At 42.6% G+C, this 16,950-nt stretch overlaps 1 protein-coding gene across 1 annotated transcript in view; it reads right to left on the bottom strand.

Annotated features, from left to right (window-relative positions):
- GRB10 (growth factor receptor bound protein 10) overlaps positions 1-16,950 on the bottom strand; it is a 109,945-nt gene that overhangs the window by 79,971 nt on the left and 13,024 nt on the right. Inside the window, exon 2 of the mRNA XM_084279932.1 lies at positions 5,665-5,758. Coding sequence (XP_084136058.1) covers positions 5,665-5,758 — 94 coding nt within the window. The remainder of the gene's footprint in view (positions 1-5,664; positions 5,759-16,950) is intronic.

The raw sequence follows: 16,950 nt of genomic DNA, 5'->3' as shown, positions 1-16,950 counted from the left end.
GTCAACCCAAGAGTTTGGGAACTAATATAATGAGGGAAGTTAAACTTCTACACAGCTATTATGGGTGCTCTCCTAGTAATTAACTCTATCCAAGCCAAACCCGGGGCACTGTGCTAACAAGACTCATCACCCAATATAACAGAAGCCTTCTCTGAAGCAAGGCCAAGGTGCTGAAATGAGTCAGGCAGGAAGCACGGGCTCCAATCTCTGCGTAAGGGTCAGCAGCATATGTATCTTTTGGGAACTAATAGTATTTTTTTCCTAAAGCTGAACAATGATAACAACACTTACACAAAGCATGGGAATTCAGGAACGCCTGGCAGCTTTTGGAGCTGGATTCTGCAAAACCATGGGAAGTTCTGATACACCAAATAACCCACTCATCCCAGTGGGATCCCATAACTGATGCACATCAAAAGTAGTACGGGCAGCCAATAAACACACTTCTCCTTAGCTAGAGAGCGAGTAACAAAATTGTCTCAACCTCACATGCCTATTTTGTGGCAGATAGAAAAGCAAGTAGTAATAACAGCAATGGTGAGAAAGAGGGATACAGAAGATTACTGCTCTGGGCTAAACCTTAAGCACCGTAAGACTTCACCTCAGCCCACACTCACTCGAAAGTCTGTACATATTCAGATGGGCTTGTACATTTTGGATGCAGACAGTGTTTAGAACAGCAGTTTCCACAGACACGGACTTTTACCATCTCTAGAAAAGTTAACGTATCAGCTACTTGCCAGTGAGGTACCCCAAGAGCAGGCTGCAGTGCAATGGCAGCTGCCCTGCATCCCTCAAGGTTTGTTGGGCACAAATCATCTGTACATATGGGCAGGAACACAAACTGATTTGACAGCAAAGCACCTTCATCACCTCACTGTGCAGGCAGGATTTCCTACCATGACCAACGAGAAAGGCCAAAGGATGAGCTGGCTGTTGACAAAGGACATCTGTTGGATAAAACAACTTGTATCAGCTTTTTTCCTGCTACTGAAGCCACCTGGCTGAGGAGCCAGAGGTACCACAGTATTCAGCTCAGCTCTGTCTGTCAATCACTGTGATAAAAAGCATCAAGTCCAACAAGAGACAAGAACACCTCAGGAGAGGATGGCTGCAAGCAAAAACATTAATATAAAAAGGAAGATAAATCTTTCATCACAGACCCATGGCAAAACACACTTGTATTAACACTGACAATCATCCCACAAGTACACACACAAAGTGCCAGAATTGCACATCTAATGCTTCCACTAAAAGTCAAGGTGACAGAATGCATCTCACTTATGCCTGGCTTCAAGATCCTGAATAAGAAGTAGCTATATAACCTCAAAAAGTACACATCAAGTACCAATAAAAGGTACTGCCCATAAACCTCACGTCTGGGACTGGAGTTGGCACTATTTGCTGCCTGCTAGAAAAACAAACAGAAAAACGAGCTCCAAAACACGCCTCAACAAAGCAAAACCCAGAAGTACAGGGCAAGATGAGAAACAGTGGTGCCATGCCTGGCAGGTCAAACCCCCCTGAAGCCCGACAGCAAACAAATTCAGTTGGGCTTGCGGTTTTCTGCAGCGCGCTGTATTCCGTTATCGTACTTCACATGGCAAGGTCGCTCCTAAGCAACACAGGGAAATCCATAGGATGGCCTTGTCTTGCTACCAAGGCAGGTTCAGGGTTAACTTGGGTGGCCCCGCAACAGCACTGTGCTCAACCAAAAGGAGCTGCACTGCCAAGGTGCCTGGCAAGAGAGGATAACCAGCAGCACCCTTCACAAAATATTAAACATTTGTGAGTCCTAGATGTTTTGCAAAGTGAGAAGCAGCTGAGGAGGCTACAGTTTCCTTATCTCCACACTCTACTCCTGAAGGGGAAAAAGAAATAAAATCAGAAAAATAGTAACACCTGTCCCATCCTAAGCACACATTCACTTCCTCTTTCTCTTGGTGTTCCTAGTGATGTTAAAGAGTCATTTTAACTGATTCTCATCTCCTTTCTTAACTCTTCAGAAAATGCCACATAGTTTAAGGTATATTTTTCTTCTCCAAGCCTACAGCTGCTGGAAGAACTGCTCAAGAAATACTTAGAGCTGCCATTTATTAAATGCCAAATCCTGGCTGGCTGTTGTTAACTTTCTGTGCCTTTCAATAGGTAGCCAAAGCGTATCTGTTCTTTTACATCAGTGCATACTAGCATTGTTTAGCTGGATGAAGCTTGCTCTTTCCTACTGCATTTAATTTATGAAGCAGCTTTTGGGGAACCGACATAAGAAGTCCTAGTTCCTGCTCTCTGCATTTGGTACCTTTATGAAATTTGCCCAACCAGATGAATCATTGAAAAATGAACACTTAATAATGGCTTAGATATTAAAATACTTACTGTAAGTTTACTTAAGTGAGTTTATCGGCATACCTACCGATAAGCAGTTATTGAACTATTTCTAGGAAATAATACTATTCCACCTGCACTCAACAACTTTTTACACCCGTTTCGTGTGAAACCCGGCTGTTTTAAAGGCTCCTCACCTCACAAAGTATTCTCTGCTCCCCAATCTTTAAAAGATATTCTTTTAAATTAAAAAGCTGAACGGTTATAAAGCATCTGCTTGTGTAAAAAGAGTGATTCAGCAGGAAACATGTACTTGAAATACCCTTCACAAGAAAGAGCTTATTCACGCAGGGACAGTTGGCAGGGATATCTCAGTCTCCACTTGAATGCTCTTTTTCCAGCTTGTGTTGAAGGGATTCAGATGCCTGGGAGGAAGCTAATCACCATTTTTATAGGCTGTGGAAAGCAGGGTCTGGTTCAGAATTGCAAGTGCTTGTACCAAAGCTCTCCTAGTGAAAAGCAAAGGGCTATAAGTTAATGTTCAACAGAACCTGGCAAGTCTGCCACGCTCACTGAGCAACGTGGTCAGGCACGAACTGGAAGCGTATACATAAAATAACCTAAGAAGTACGCCTGCTCAGAGTTCAGCTGCAGCATTTAAGGCACAGAACATGAAAAGGAAACAGGCAGTGAGCACCTAAGACACGAAATATTTTAGCCAATTCTAATCCTTCCACAATTTCTACTCATGTTGTCTATATTAAACCAGCTTTGTTGCAAGCAAAATTATTTTCTTGCAAAACACAGAACAAAAGCTTCAGATCTGCTAGTTGGTATAACCTAAAGTCAATAGGTAATGTTGTATACAACTGGAAGTTTGCCGTGGTCTGCTGCAAATCTCTTTGTAACCAGCATAGTCAGGACATACCACCAAATGGAAAAACTTACTAACTGCAAGCAGTGGTCCTGCAAGGTACTTCTGGATACATGTTTACTCTTAAGTTTTTCATTGAAGTCAACGCCAGCAAAGCTTTAATAGGAAGTAATGAATAACAGCGTTTACTGTAAGGGTAAAGACCAAAGCAAACAGCTGCCACAGAACTTAAAAACACTCTTTATGTTAATAATCCAGTCTTCCTATTTATTGTGTGACTAATATGACTGCATCAGAGCTAGTTTAGACTGTGTCACAACTCTCTGAAGCTCTCTGGTTTATTTTTCTACATACTACTCATTCATCAGTTACTGGAATATGAGACATCTCTTAAAATACTTGTACTTTCATGTTACTGGACACGAATGTGTATTTCATATGCTACGAAAGAGTTGTAGACACTCACACTTGAAAACTCAAGACGTAACACCACGCTTACAACCACTTCCAAAAATCCATGGAAGCAGCAGGTACCGTGCCCGTAAGGCACCAATACTGAGAGAAGAGGAAGGTGCCACAGCCCAGCGTGGCATTAGAGGCCATCTCTGGGCCTTCAGGGTTCAGTTCTTAATCCTCGCCACTTACATAACAGCGTTTCATGGTCACGGGGGCAGGCAAGATTAATAATGTGCTAAATACCTACTTCAGCAGCAACATCAGGAAGATTTTAGAAATACTGGATTTCATTGCTATCAGTCAGCTGATGTAGAAAAAAAAACACAACCAGAAGAACATCCATCACAAACAATCTGTGGGTACAAAAGTGATCTTTCCTTCAGGAAGTATTGGGAAAAGCTTCAACTGTGCCTCGCTTTAGAACCAGGCCCTAAACCGCCAGTACCCGCTACGCAAAGGGCTCTTGAAAGGTAAGTGTTTCTTTAATTTGGATCAGGTCACAGACAGACATTTCCTTCAAAGGGGCTGAGGCAGAGCCACACGTCAGGTGACACCGTATGGATCCTTCTACAATATTGACAGAGGAAAAAGAGGGATCTGAAATGAAGTAGAAAAGTGCTAGGCTGCAAAGCTGGCATTCTGCCATCAAAATGAAGTATTACCTATTTCTTCAATAGATGTTCAGGGTTCATGAGCAGCAGCCATGCATACTTAAACGCATGAGCTTAGGGTATGTTCTCCCCCCCAAAAAATATCCCCTGATTAAAGCAGAATATTTACAAACAGCTTTACAAGAAATTGTCTATCTGAAAATCCACTCCAGGATTTGACCATCCCAAGGTAGGTCAAAGTCATATAACAGTACTCTTCTAATACAAATGAAAAATGGAATTTATAAGCTCTGTGCTGTATGTATGCAAAACATGCCACAACACACTGCCTGTGATGCTAGAAGTTTTAGACTGGATAACACGACCTGTTACCTTCTAGTTTCAAATGAAAGCAAGCTTTAAAAAACTGCAAGACTTGGTACATGGAGCAGGGAGAAAATTAATATATAGCCCTCATTACATTCTGGGACTTGATTGTGAAACTTAAATAGTCTTGAAGATCTAATAGTCATGAGATTCCAGTCTTGCTGCCCTTGGCATATAGAAGAAGCTGGACTTCTACAGAAAAAAAGTTCAGCATGTCATATTCGGCAAATACTTTCAGTAATATCTGTGATCCTTTTTTTGTTTCAATAACCTTGTACTGAGTGCAATACTATTAGCTGTTACACTGAAGAAACCTTTGAAGATGACCTTCAAGTACTTGGTTCCAAATTAAGCCATTGGGAACCCTGAGGATAAGGGGGTTCACTGGTTAAGGCAGTGCACTCTAATTATTTCAAATGCAAAAAAAAAATTAACTAAAAAGTCATTGCTATAATAGTTAACAGTCTTCTTACAGGTATCTGAACAGACATAAATTGACAGACTTCTGAGATTTACTTTAACTTTCTATGTACGATCCTGTTGAATTACAGAAGCTAAACTATTGCACCAACATTACATCTACTTCTGAACTTACTGTCTCTGAATTAATTGATTTCTGCCACGCAATGCAAGTAAGCATACTTTTCTTCCCCCACTGCCAAAGTTGAGCCACAGCACTGAATCTATCTTATGGCAGCAGAAGATGTTTTAAATGCAACTTTAACATTACAAATGTTGAATTTAATTTCAGTACTTCCCTCCTCCCCCCTCCTAAAAACAGGAGAATATCCCCACCACTCAGGCTAGCAATTCCAGTTTGGACTACAAGGCTTGAGATGCAACCACAAGTTCATTATCATCTTCATCCACAGCTCAAAGGACAATTGTGACAAAACTTGATTTCTTCAGCTCTCCTCCACCACCATCCAGAAGTTTTTGGTTTTTTTAATGAAAAGGTTAAATGGCAAAACAGAGCCAAAACCATGTCAGCATTCCCCCAAGGAGCGTGGATTCCCACCCTCTGTTCCTTACCTTGGTGATTCAGGGAGATGCGGTTAGATGGTTCTTGGAAACCTGGTTCTACCAGATCCCGCCGACCATGAGCCGAAGTCTGATCTACATTGTCCTAAAAACAGAAAAGGAGAAAGTCTTATCAACACTAGGCATTCTGTACTCCCTGTAAGCTACATTGCACACAGTCAAACCACTGAAACAAAAGTAAAACAACATCCCTGACGTACTTCTGAAAGGAGGAACCAATGTCAAATGCAGGGGGATGGGGGATTTTGTAGGGGGACACTAGGCCATCACATTCATCCATGCAGCCTGAATCCAGAATCAACAGCTATGCCGTTCGCTCATCTGTAGTCCAAACTGGGAAATAGTGATGTAAGTGTACTTCCTAGTTTAATAAACGTTTCTTCTTGCATCAAATTATGTAGAAGCTTGGGGCTTTGTTTTCTTTAATTCCAAGTCTGTGGCTTAGGGGGTTGTAACTAATTAACTGGACTGAAACAGATTCAGTAGTCAACTACTAAACCTCAAGAGGCATCTGAAGTTCAGTTTAGATAAACATTTGTGGCTCTGGATGCCAACCTGTTTTGGGTTGCATTTTGTTTTTTGGGTTAGTTTTTGGTGGCTTTTTTTCCATATGAGAACTCTCACAAGATCAGGTTTCAAGAAGGTTTTAACACAGACTGAACTTGGCTAAGTCTAAAACGCTACAGTTTCTCACAGATCTTGCCAAAGATGACAACTAGGAAAAAGCAGGAAAATTGAAATATAAACAAAAATTTTAAAAAAGCAAGATGAGTCGCATTGTGCTTTAGAAGCATGGGAAGGAAATCTGGAGCAGGTTTTATAAAGCTGGCATACCTTTGCATACACCAGTAAAGGGTGGGTATGGAAAAACAGAAGCAAGTGCGTGAAGTTGACTGCATTGATATACGACCGACCATGAACTGCTGCAGTGATATACGTGACTGTATGTATGTTCCTGCTGTGCCCAAAGTGTGGGATAAATACACAAACATGGCATGGGGCACATTTATGTCAAAACATAAGAACCACCTTCATGGCAAATGACGTTGTAATTATAGCAGAGCAATAGCACGCACACACCGAGCGGCAATTCGACTGCGTGCACCCGTGAGCTCTCAGCCCAGCGTCTCCAGTTTACAAAATATAACCTACTGCTCAGAAGCAAATGGATGTAGTGTTTGGGGATAAGACCTGTATACAGTTATAAAGAATGTGAAATAAATTTTATTATCTCTTCTTCAGAGAGGTTGTCTCAAACAGTAAATACTTGAGTTTTGATTCAAGTGCTGAAGGCTGATTGAGTGCCTTCCCCATCAGGGATCAATTCAGGAACCCACAGGCATTTGTAAGACAAGAACTGCCAACAGTGGTATGACTAAGAGTTTTTAATAGGCAAACAATATGTGATAAGGCACAGAAGGCATCCATCTATGCATGCCAGATACAATTGGGGTCATTCAGACATCTGCCTTTCTATTCCGCTACCTCCCCTCTGTACATCCTTGCCACTGATTGTCACGACACCAGCTGTTGTTTCATGAGCCACATCTAGCCAACATCACAAGTTTTTGTAGTTGCTGCTTAGGAATAATAAAAAAAAAAAAAACCCACCCCAAAAAACCAAGCCAACCAACAAACCAGACCTCCTGTTAGCATGGCTGTATTTGTTCTCACTTTTTTGAAACACAGCAATATTTGTTAGCTCTTTCCCTGGAGCTAACTGAACACATATTAGGAACAAGCAACTCATAAGCTCCTGTCTGTCAAATCTCTTGCAACCACAGGGTATTGCATCCTAACATTATTACTGGGTTTTGGAGCGCTGGTCGTTTTCACTGGATGTATCTCATTTTCTCTGGGACACCACACAGCCAGCACTGGCCTGTCCCACGTCATCTCAATTTTAAATTTCAGGCTGGAAATTTAGGACTTGCACACAAGGCAGCAACTACAGAAAGCTTACAAAATCAGGAGTCTATTCCCCAGAACGTTTAGCATAATTCCTTCAAAGGACAACAGCGGGGCTGGGACGGACGACATGGACAACATGACAGGACAGACGACACATTAGATGCTTATCTAGGAAAAGTTTCAGTCAAAGCTGAAGCTGACTGCAATACAAATGCTGAGAGGTGATCATTGAAGGCATGGAGAACACAGCAGAACATCCTGCTTCACAGCACAGAGCATAGATGCAGTTGGATTTGCCTCTTGGCTGGGAAGAGCAACCGGAGATCCCAAAAGAAATTAAAGGTAGATCAATAAAGCTAGTTATAAGCCATGTGTTTCCAGTTGTCCCAACATAAAGTCCCTACTGCAAGGCAAGATTCATGCAGTACTACGTAATAACAGAGGTGAAACAGGGCAGAGGAGCATCATTTTACCTTTACATCTCCCACAGCAATAACACACAAACACTTAACTTATTTCAGGCTTACAGCTGGCTGCAACCCCATAACTCTTTAATTGAAAGAGATTTTTTTTTTGTTAATACTAGCAACTGCTAATACTTTACAGGCATAGGATGCATCCTTTCTGGAGCCACCTTACAGCTGTACCAGAAGGTGCCAAGAACCACAGGCCTTATTCACAAAGCTTAAGCCCAAGCCACAGTAAGATACATCATGGTTTCCAGAAGCAGGGGCTTCAGTAACAAATGATCACCAGTGCTGTCTTTACAGAGCTGACGTTCCTGCCTGCTTTGTTAGGTGCAAACCCCTGCCCAGACAGTCCAGAGGGTTGTCCTGCAGCTTGAGCAAAGCAGAGTGCCAAAGGTTTCCTCCCGGCACTGAGGGCCACCAAAACCCAGGTGCTAAAAAGCAAAACGACAGCCGTGCATAAACAAAGCCACACCTGTTAAAGCAATGCGGGCAAGGGAGAAGAAAAGGTAAGGGCGGTGTGAGTTAAAGGAGCTCAGGGTAGTTTCACATGACCCTCCAGAATCTGTTTGTCTCCGTTGTGCACAAACAGTGGCACTTGGCCAGCTGCAGCACAGATCAGTCAGACACTGGAACAAGGTTAAAAGAAGAAAAGGAAGCAGGGCAGGGGGGGAAGAAAAAAGTTATATAATTGCTCTGTGCCAGTGGCCTCCTTATCAGGCTCCTGCTCAGGGCTGAGGCCCTCAGCAAGGTGGGCACCTGCTTTGGTCTGTCACCCCACCCCCCCCCACCCCCCCCGCTGAAACCAGGCTCCTGGTAAGTCATGTGTTTACTCTATGTTTTAATCCCCAGCTCTCCCTCCTCTTCCAATAAATACTCTCAATATGAAATTAAAGCATGTTACTTAACTTACTGTACCATCCAGCTATTGTAGTATTTTTAGAAGCTAGCTAAGCATTAGCCCTCGCTGACTTGTTTGCATGTACTATTTTCTCTGTCAGGCAGCGTCTGTGACCAAGGATGATTATAACTGAGTGACTAGCAAGAGTGCTAGAAAGATCTCAAGCAGGGTTTATTTTTTACAGAGTCCTTTAAAGCATTAGCATTTCATATAGCCAAACACACCGTCATTACAGATTAGATTTCAGTGTCCTTTTGCAAACCTACGTTGCACGACGCAAAATACAACACACTTGCATTGCATTAAGGGCCAAAGTCCACTCATAGACAGTGTTATCTCTACGTATCAGTAACCAGGACAATCTGGATTTATTTTTCAAACTATAACCAGCCTTTCAAGTTGCAATCCTTCAACTATGACATACAATGGTTGCTGCTGTTTGCGCCAGCATGATAAGCGTTTCAGTTATCAAAGAAAACATTAAATCTGGTGTTTTAATCAGAGAATCAGGCAGGCGTATACAGCTCTGCTGTCCGCACACGTGTTCTTTATTCGCTTCTTCAGCTGCAAGAACCACTGTTCCCACCTGCACTTTAGCTCGGAAGAGTATTCATCAGCACAAGAAAAAAAAAAAAAAAGAATAGGCTGACCAGCGTGTGGCTACTGCTCTGTTGCAGCTTCTCTCACCCTAGTTCCTCCAGCACAGGTTATCCAGTCAGTCATTTAGGACAATCTTAGAAGTAAATAGGGCTTTGAGAAGGGAGGAAGCAGATCCCAAAGTGGAAATAACAAAGTATCATCCATACCCCTTTCTTTGGGAAGAAAGAGACCTGAAATTAGCAGAGACTTGAGTGGCTTTCTCTAAAGGTCTGGAAATCCCCTTTTACTGAAGGCTTCAGCTTTTTCTAACTTCAGCAGTCACTGGAAGTTTAGGAGATGAAGGAAGGCTACAAGTGGCAGCACAGCTTCTCGGAAGCTCCTGGGAGCATGGCCAGACCAAGGACGTCCAGACCACCAAGACGACAGTCCCTGGTTTTGGATTTACTGTAGCTGTCTGCAAACCCACACAGCCATGCCCCTGAACAAAAGGTTCAATTGAGCAAGAGTCACGCGTACTCATGCCAGCAGTCCCACAGCGACAAATTAAGATCATGACATACTTCTGATGTTTGTACACCGTCCAGCACAACAGAAAGTCAAGTCAGACGTGCTGATGGGTCCCACAGCGGTTGAGGAGACTATCAGGGCAGATACGCCTCGATCTGCACAGAGGCACTCCTGCCGTGCCAGGGGCTCGCTGCCTACCTGACAATGCTGCTTTATCACACCAAGGAAGAGGTCTTGAAACTAGTCAGGCATAAAGAGAAAATTAGCCAGGTCATTACTTGAGCCATCTTAAGCTTTATGTTGTTCAGCCAACTGGTGGAAAGCAAAATGAAGTACCTCTTGCTAGTGCAGACTAGGAAACTATTGCGAAGCGCTCAAGTACAAGTGGTTTCCAAAAGGAGCAATTAATAACGTTCTGCTGAAGAGGTGTCCACCAAGGGCTGTGAAAGAGTGAAGGCAGCTCCAAGCTCCAGAAGCAGGAAGGGGATGCTTTTGTGAAACCACACTCTCTAGTTGTATCTGCAACTTGATACTTTTGGACAAAGGCTACATAGGTAGACAAATATGTCTTTACCTGACCCAGTACTACCATTCTTAACATGCTTCTGGAGTTTCCTTAGGCAATAAACAAATTAGGCAGCATGTCTTCTGAGGACCACTTCATATGATTCTTTACTTCCCAAACAAAAGATTATTTGCATTTATGTAAACTAACCTTCTGCACTGTTATCTAATCTATGCATTGCCTTTATGCCATGATTTTGCAGCTTTGGTTTACTTAAAACACTGAATATCCAAGGAGGAGAATTGGACCAACTCCGGTACGCGGCAAATAGCCAGCTATTCATCTAAGCAAACTTTTCCTATAGCTTACTAGTATCTGCAGACACCCACAGAGCTTCTGTCACTCAGTTTTACTCCTAGCTCTGTGAAGGCAAACACATAGGCTATCACAGGAAGAAATCCACCTGAAAGATCCAGAGCAATGTTCAAACTCTAATCCAAACTCCACGGTAGAGATCAATTAGTAATGCACATGACTCTCCTTTCTTACAGGTTTAAGTCACTGGGCTTCTTACTGGCTAAATACAGCAGCACAGTCCCCTAAAAAATAGCTGTTGGTCCAGCATACTTTCAGCCTGCTGACACCCCAGAGCTTGAGGAAATTTGCCCTCAGTACAGCTGTAAGAGAAGAGCGAGGCTCTTGGGTTTGTCCGAAGTCACTGCCTTGCAAATGATTTCAAGTTTACTGAAACATGGTTCATTTTTTTCACCGTCTTCTGCCAGAGCTCAAATCACATCTTCCCTGGGCTTGACATGTTGTAGAAATAAAGAAAACCAGGCTTTGCACACCAGGCAAAAAACTTTAAAGTGCATTCTCAGACAACCCACATATTACATAATTAGAGACCTGTAACTAGGTTTCCTGCCTCTTAACTACAGTCATTTGACTAGGTAAGAGCCAAGCGAAAGGCTCAGTAAGTCAACAGAGTAACTGTGAACCTAGAATTTTATCATTCCCATCGCTAAGAGAGCATGTACAAACAAGGGCTTAAAATAAAGCCACTTAGCTTTGTCAGAAGTCTGGCTCTCTCTCCTGAAGTACCAAAGCCACTGCTGCAGGAATCCTTCTGATTCTGCAGTACTGGCAGTCAAGACCGAGAGCGATAACCCTAGAGACCAGGAGCAAACAAACCCAGCTTGGGATTACGGGAGCAGCAAAGGCAGCAGCACATTCCTCCTGACACACCGCAGCGCGTCCGATCCTCGGTGCCACAAATCACCGAAAACATGCGATAACCTGGGGGGGTGCACAGACCTGCCGCTACTCACACGTCCCTCCAGCTCTCAGCAGACTTGCCAGCCCACCACACAACATAAACAATAGCTACAAGCAACGCAACACACCACGAATCAGCAAAGAAAGGAGGAAAATCAGAGAGACCGTCAGACAAGACAGACCTGTGTCCGTGGTCTATGCCTCTGCAGTGGCAGGGAATTTGTTAAATGAATCACAGGAATTATATTACATCCCATGATACAGGGGAAGGCAGAAAGGCTTGCCAGTCTGACCTTGGAGGAACTCCTCTCCCGACCCCCCCCTCTGGGTTTCAACAACCCACTGACCAGAAAGTCCTTCAATTCAGCAAAGAAACTGGGGGGTTGGACCCTGTTGTCAACACTGAAACTGTGTAGCATGCATGCCCCACATCAGTGACATGTTTCTTCTCCTACACAGAGGAAAAAAAGCTTTCTTAAATACATAGGCTGATACAGTTATACAACGTTGTGCTATAGCTGAGCCAGAAAGTTATTTTTCTGAAGGTGTTTCAGATTTATTTTAGGGAGTATAACCAGTTATGTGACTTGTCATTACCTGCATTGTAACTGCCAACAAGGCAAAATTGTTTCACAAGAAAAACTACTGTTACATACTAATCAGCTTCTTCCTTTTCTCTTCAGCTATGACAGGGGACCTTTAGGCTGGATATTAGGAAGAGGTTCTTTACTGAGAGGGTGGTGGGGCACTGGAACAGCTCCCCAGGGAAAGGGTCACAGCACTGAGCTTGGCTGAGTTCAAGAAGTGTCTGGACGATGCACTCAGTCACACGCTCTGACTTGGCTGGCCCTGTGCGAAGCCAGGAGTTGGACTCGATGATCCTTACGGGTCCCTTCTGACTCAGGAGATTCTACAATTTTATTTCTTTCCTCAACAAAAAAAGAAAAAAGAACAGCTCTTCTATCCCCTCACCCTGAAATAAATACCTAAATTTAATCTGGCAAGAGCTGGACGATTAGCAGCCTCCAACAGTACCTGGCAGCAGCAGGTTATTCATAACAGGCTTTTCTCCAGTCAGGCAGGGGGAGAGCGCATACCATCTTAGCTGACAGCTTCAGCAACGCACTTCTACAGCTCGCATACATGCAGGCGTTACTGATTCAGCTTCTCTAGGCTGGTCTTTGCAAAACTGGCATTAGCAGGGTTTTCAACGCTACTGCACCCAGAATTTGGCAAGAACTACATCAAATTAAACTTCTCTCACTAGACGCGGTCCTCTGTTAGTATAAACTAACCACTTCAGCAGGAATTTAGCTGCCTCCAAGTACTCTGCACAGAGAAAAATCGATGTATATTCCACAGTGTGCACTTTTTGGACCAGACTGTCATTTATTATGGTAGAAGAAAACTCAATGCATTAGATTGCTGTCTTTTAATCAGCTAGCAAGGAGACAATCCAACTGACAGGCTTAGAAATGCTAAAAGCTTTGTTCTATTTTAATGAGACTAAAACCACCGTGGCTGTTAGAGACAGTTTACACAGTTTACAGCTAAAATGAAGTCTTTAAATACAAAAAAAGAATAAATGCACAAGGTTCTAGGTGAAAGCAATCACTTCTTAGAGCTGTCTTCAGCTAGAAAGCACTTAGAAAAAATGAAGCAGTTACTTGCTGATAAAATGTCTTTTTGCTTCTTTTTTTAAAGCATAAACTAGGTTCCCTTTCATTTCCAACAAAACACCACTGAACAAATGATGTTTATATTAGGAAATTCTTCACAGTAGAAAATTACATGCTTATATGGAAATTCTGTTTCTTCTGCTGGTGCCCATGGATCCTGATAATGTATCTTTAACTTGTACTAAATTGTAAGTTAGCCTTACCTCCAAAGCCAGTCACTCTCACTGGCAAGGGACTGCCACCAACCAAGCTACCAAAACCCTAATTTACTGTATATTCCAAGCTCTTTGATTTTGATTAATACTGACTCCACCAGTAAAGTCCCTGAAAAACATGTTTTCTGCGAGAGAGAATTGTATTTACCAATTGGAATTAAGAGAGAAGAGTTGTGTTTTGTTACCCTGAGAAAGTATAAAGCTAAAGTAGTATGTCATATTTGTCTTATATTTAAAGAACCTTCTCAGTAAGATTTTGCATCATTCTCTTACCAAAGAACTTATACTTAACAGACCATGCTACTTAAATTGAGCTAAAAGCACAGCGAGGTTCTAATGAACTTACTGATCAATACATGTTAACTACAATACTGGATGATGCTCTCTCAATGCAAGAGAGTAATGCATCCCATAATGACGGGATGTCTCTTAAAACCTTCAGCCTATTCAAGAATCCTTAGCAGGGTCACTTTCTATGTTTTGTCCAAATTTCTGAAGTACGTGGTCAGACTATTATTCCTTCTTCATCGGAGAGAGGAGAAGTAGTATCACGGGAATATTTATAGCCATGTGCTATGGAGCACTTCAGCATGTCACACACCTGGTAACACACCTGTCTGTTCTGAGACAGCATCACCAAAATATTATTCCCTTTCAGCTTGCATTTAGAAAAAAAATAATAATAATCTTCACATGTTCTTTCAGGGGAACTTGTAACACAGAGAAAGAAAGTACAGGATATTTGATCCTTTTCAACCCACTGCCCTCCCCACACTCAGACCTGTGAAACACAGGGTAGCTCGTCTGTTCCACTTGGCATCCAACCTACTAGAGCTCCGGTTATAGCAGCGCTGCTGGCCAGCTGCTTCCAAGAACACTGCCTTTGGAGTCAGGTTTTGACAGCACCCTTGCACCAAGCAGGCGGGAGATGTTCTGTGAACCGCCCTGGACAGCCTGTCCCAGCACAGGCTAGTGATGCCCTGCATTAACCTTGGAAGGCTCCAAGCTTGAAAGGATGACCTGGTGGACTCCAGCACTGTGGCAACACATTTGTGTCTCGCAGGCCAGGGGACGAAAGAGGGAAGGAAAGAAGCTACTTAGGTTGCAGGAGCCACTATTTCCATACAAGTACATTCTCTTTAAGAATAGATATTCCAAACTCTATGCTTTGGGAGGTGGCAACCACAGCCAGACAACCTACAGCACATTTAAGTGTGTGCACCTGCATAGCCAGGCAGCCCTGAGAGCTCAAGACTGATTAAACTCTAACAAAGTAATAAAAGTAGCATGAAACACCAAGCAAAGGAATCTATCCCATCTGACCACGGGTCTGCTTTCTTAAAGGCAACAGTGCTACACCCTTATGTCTCCTTGATGGGTCAGGGATTGAACAGGCTGACAGGTGAAGATGATTCATCACAGCCCTGGACAGAGCTGATAAAATGATAAACCTCCTGTGGGGCAAGAGCCACCGTGCTCACACCAGCCATTAAAATTCACCGGATGCCAGCAAGCAAAGTAACATTCAGATTGCTAATGAAATTGTTCTTCAGGTCTTCAAGCTGTAAGACTGATTAATTTCAAGTGTCATGTTGAACAACTTCATGCAAGGCTACTTTGCTACCATTACTTGCTTCAGCTATCAGTGAGTGATACAGACCTTATCACTCTTTCTAGCCAATTAACTCAACTGCTGCAATTCAGGGCGTGCTTGATACCCCTCCCCTCCTTCCCTGAAGAGTGATCCTTGGCACTAGATAAGTGATTCACTAGGCCTAGAAATGGCTGTCCCATCTGATTGTAATTATATTGATCACACATTTTTCTGCTTAGATAAAGAACCATTTACCTGTTTCACAGTGAAATCTGCCCCAGAACTAATTACCCACACCAGACAAGGACATGCTGTAGTTCAGGTGAGTTGCTTTCAGTTCAATACAGAAGTAACTCTTTACACATCTCCAAAGCAGCAAGCTTTACCAAAAGGAAGGTATTTAAGAATCTCAGGTATGGGGTAAATGTTTATACACCTCAGTTGATAGGTCCACAACCTATTAAAAAAGAAACAACAACACAGAACTCTCTTCATGGTGCTCTCTCCCCAGTCAAACAGCAGGGTTCCACTCTCAGAGCAAATCAGTAATGTAACTTATGCAAAGAATACAGAGCGCCAGAAATAATCTACAATATACGGGTACTTTAAAAAAACAAACCCCTCACAGTTCCTTTTTTGCAAGTCCTCAGATTTAAAAAAAAAAGGCCAAATATTACCAATAAAACATGATGCCTGTATTTCTGCATTTCTTTAATTGTCCTTGAATCTCATTCGACCTTCACAGTTTTATACCACATCAACACATCTTTAAACACTGATGTTTAAAAAACAGTTTTCTTGGAAAAAAGGTATCCTCATCAGTGATGGCCCATTATACTCCATAAAGTCACTGCCCCCAAGCGTTTGTGAAGGTCGAGCAGTGTTTCTAATACAAGCTTTTCTGTAGTGCTGCCTCTGTACAGACTGTCAGCTCACACAACAGCTGGAAAGAAAGCAAAACAAGAATTAAGCTAGGACTAGCAACAGGGGTCATCCTGGATATTTCAGTGTGCCAGCACCTTACAGCCATTTCTCAAAATAAGAGACATCTGCAGTATTTTTTACCTCTTCAGAGATCTTATCAGAATATGAAAAAAAAGTAACTAGTTTGTTTGCAGTAAAATTCCAGCAGCTTAAAGGTGCTTTTTGGCCTGAGAACTTCTCTCGGTGTTCTCGATACTTTACCTATCTCTGCCTGACTTTCAAAAATCTAGGTACAACATGAAGTGTGTTAAACTGCTACACTTGTTCTAGCATTAATAAATATATATATTTGTATATATATATAAATTAGCTCAGTGTAGTGGCTGCAGTTTTCCCCTCCTTGAGGGATGTCAGCTAAATGCAGGTAGCTAAATGCATCCTTCACCAAGAAGATGGCTTTATCAGAAAGTCTTTACTGACAACATTCCCTAATAGGAGAAAACTTGCAAAAGCTCAGCAGTTTGCATTGCATTTAAATAGCAACAGTAAAGTTGAGACCAGTCCCAGGAAAACCTAATACAAAGTCTAAATCTTTAGTTTTTGCACAAGCTGGCACTCGGGGGAGGGGGAACCTAAAACCCTGCTTGCTAAAAGCAAGCATGTCAATCACACTTCTCGCTTGGAAGGTTTTGGTTTGGT

The sequence above is a fragment of the Gallinula chloropus genome (assembly GCF_964237585.1).
Source record: "Gallinula chloropus genome assembly, chromosome: 2".
NCBI classification, from domain to species: Eukaryota; Metazoa; Chordata; class Aves; order Gruiformes; family Rallidae; genus Gallinula; species Gallinula chloropus.
The sequence above is the reverse complement of the archived record's forward strand: the minus strand, read 5'-3'. Positions and strand labels throughout refer to the sequence as shown.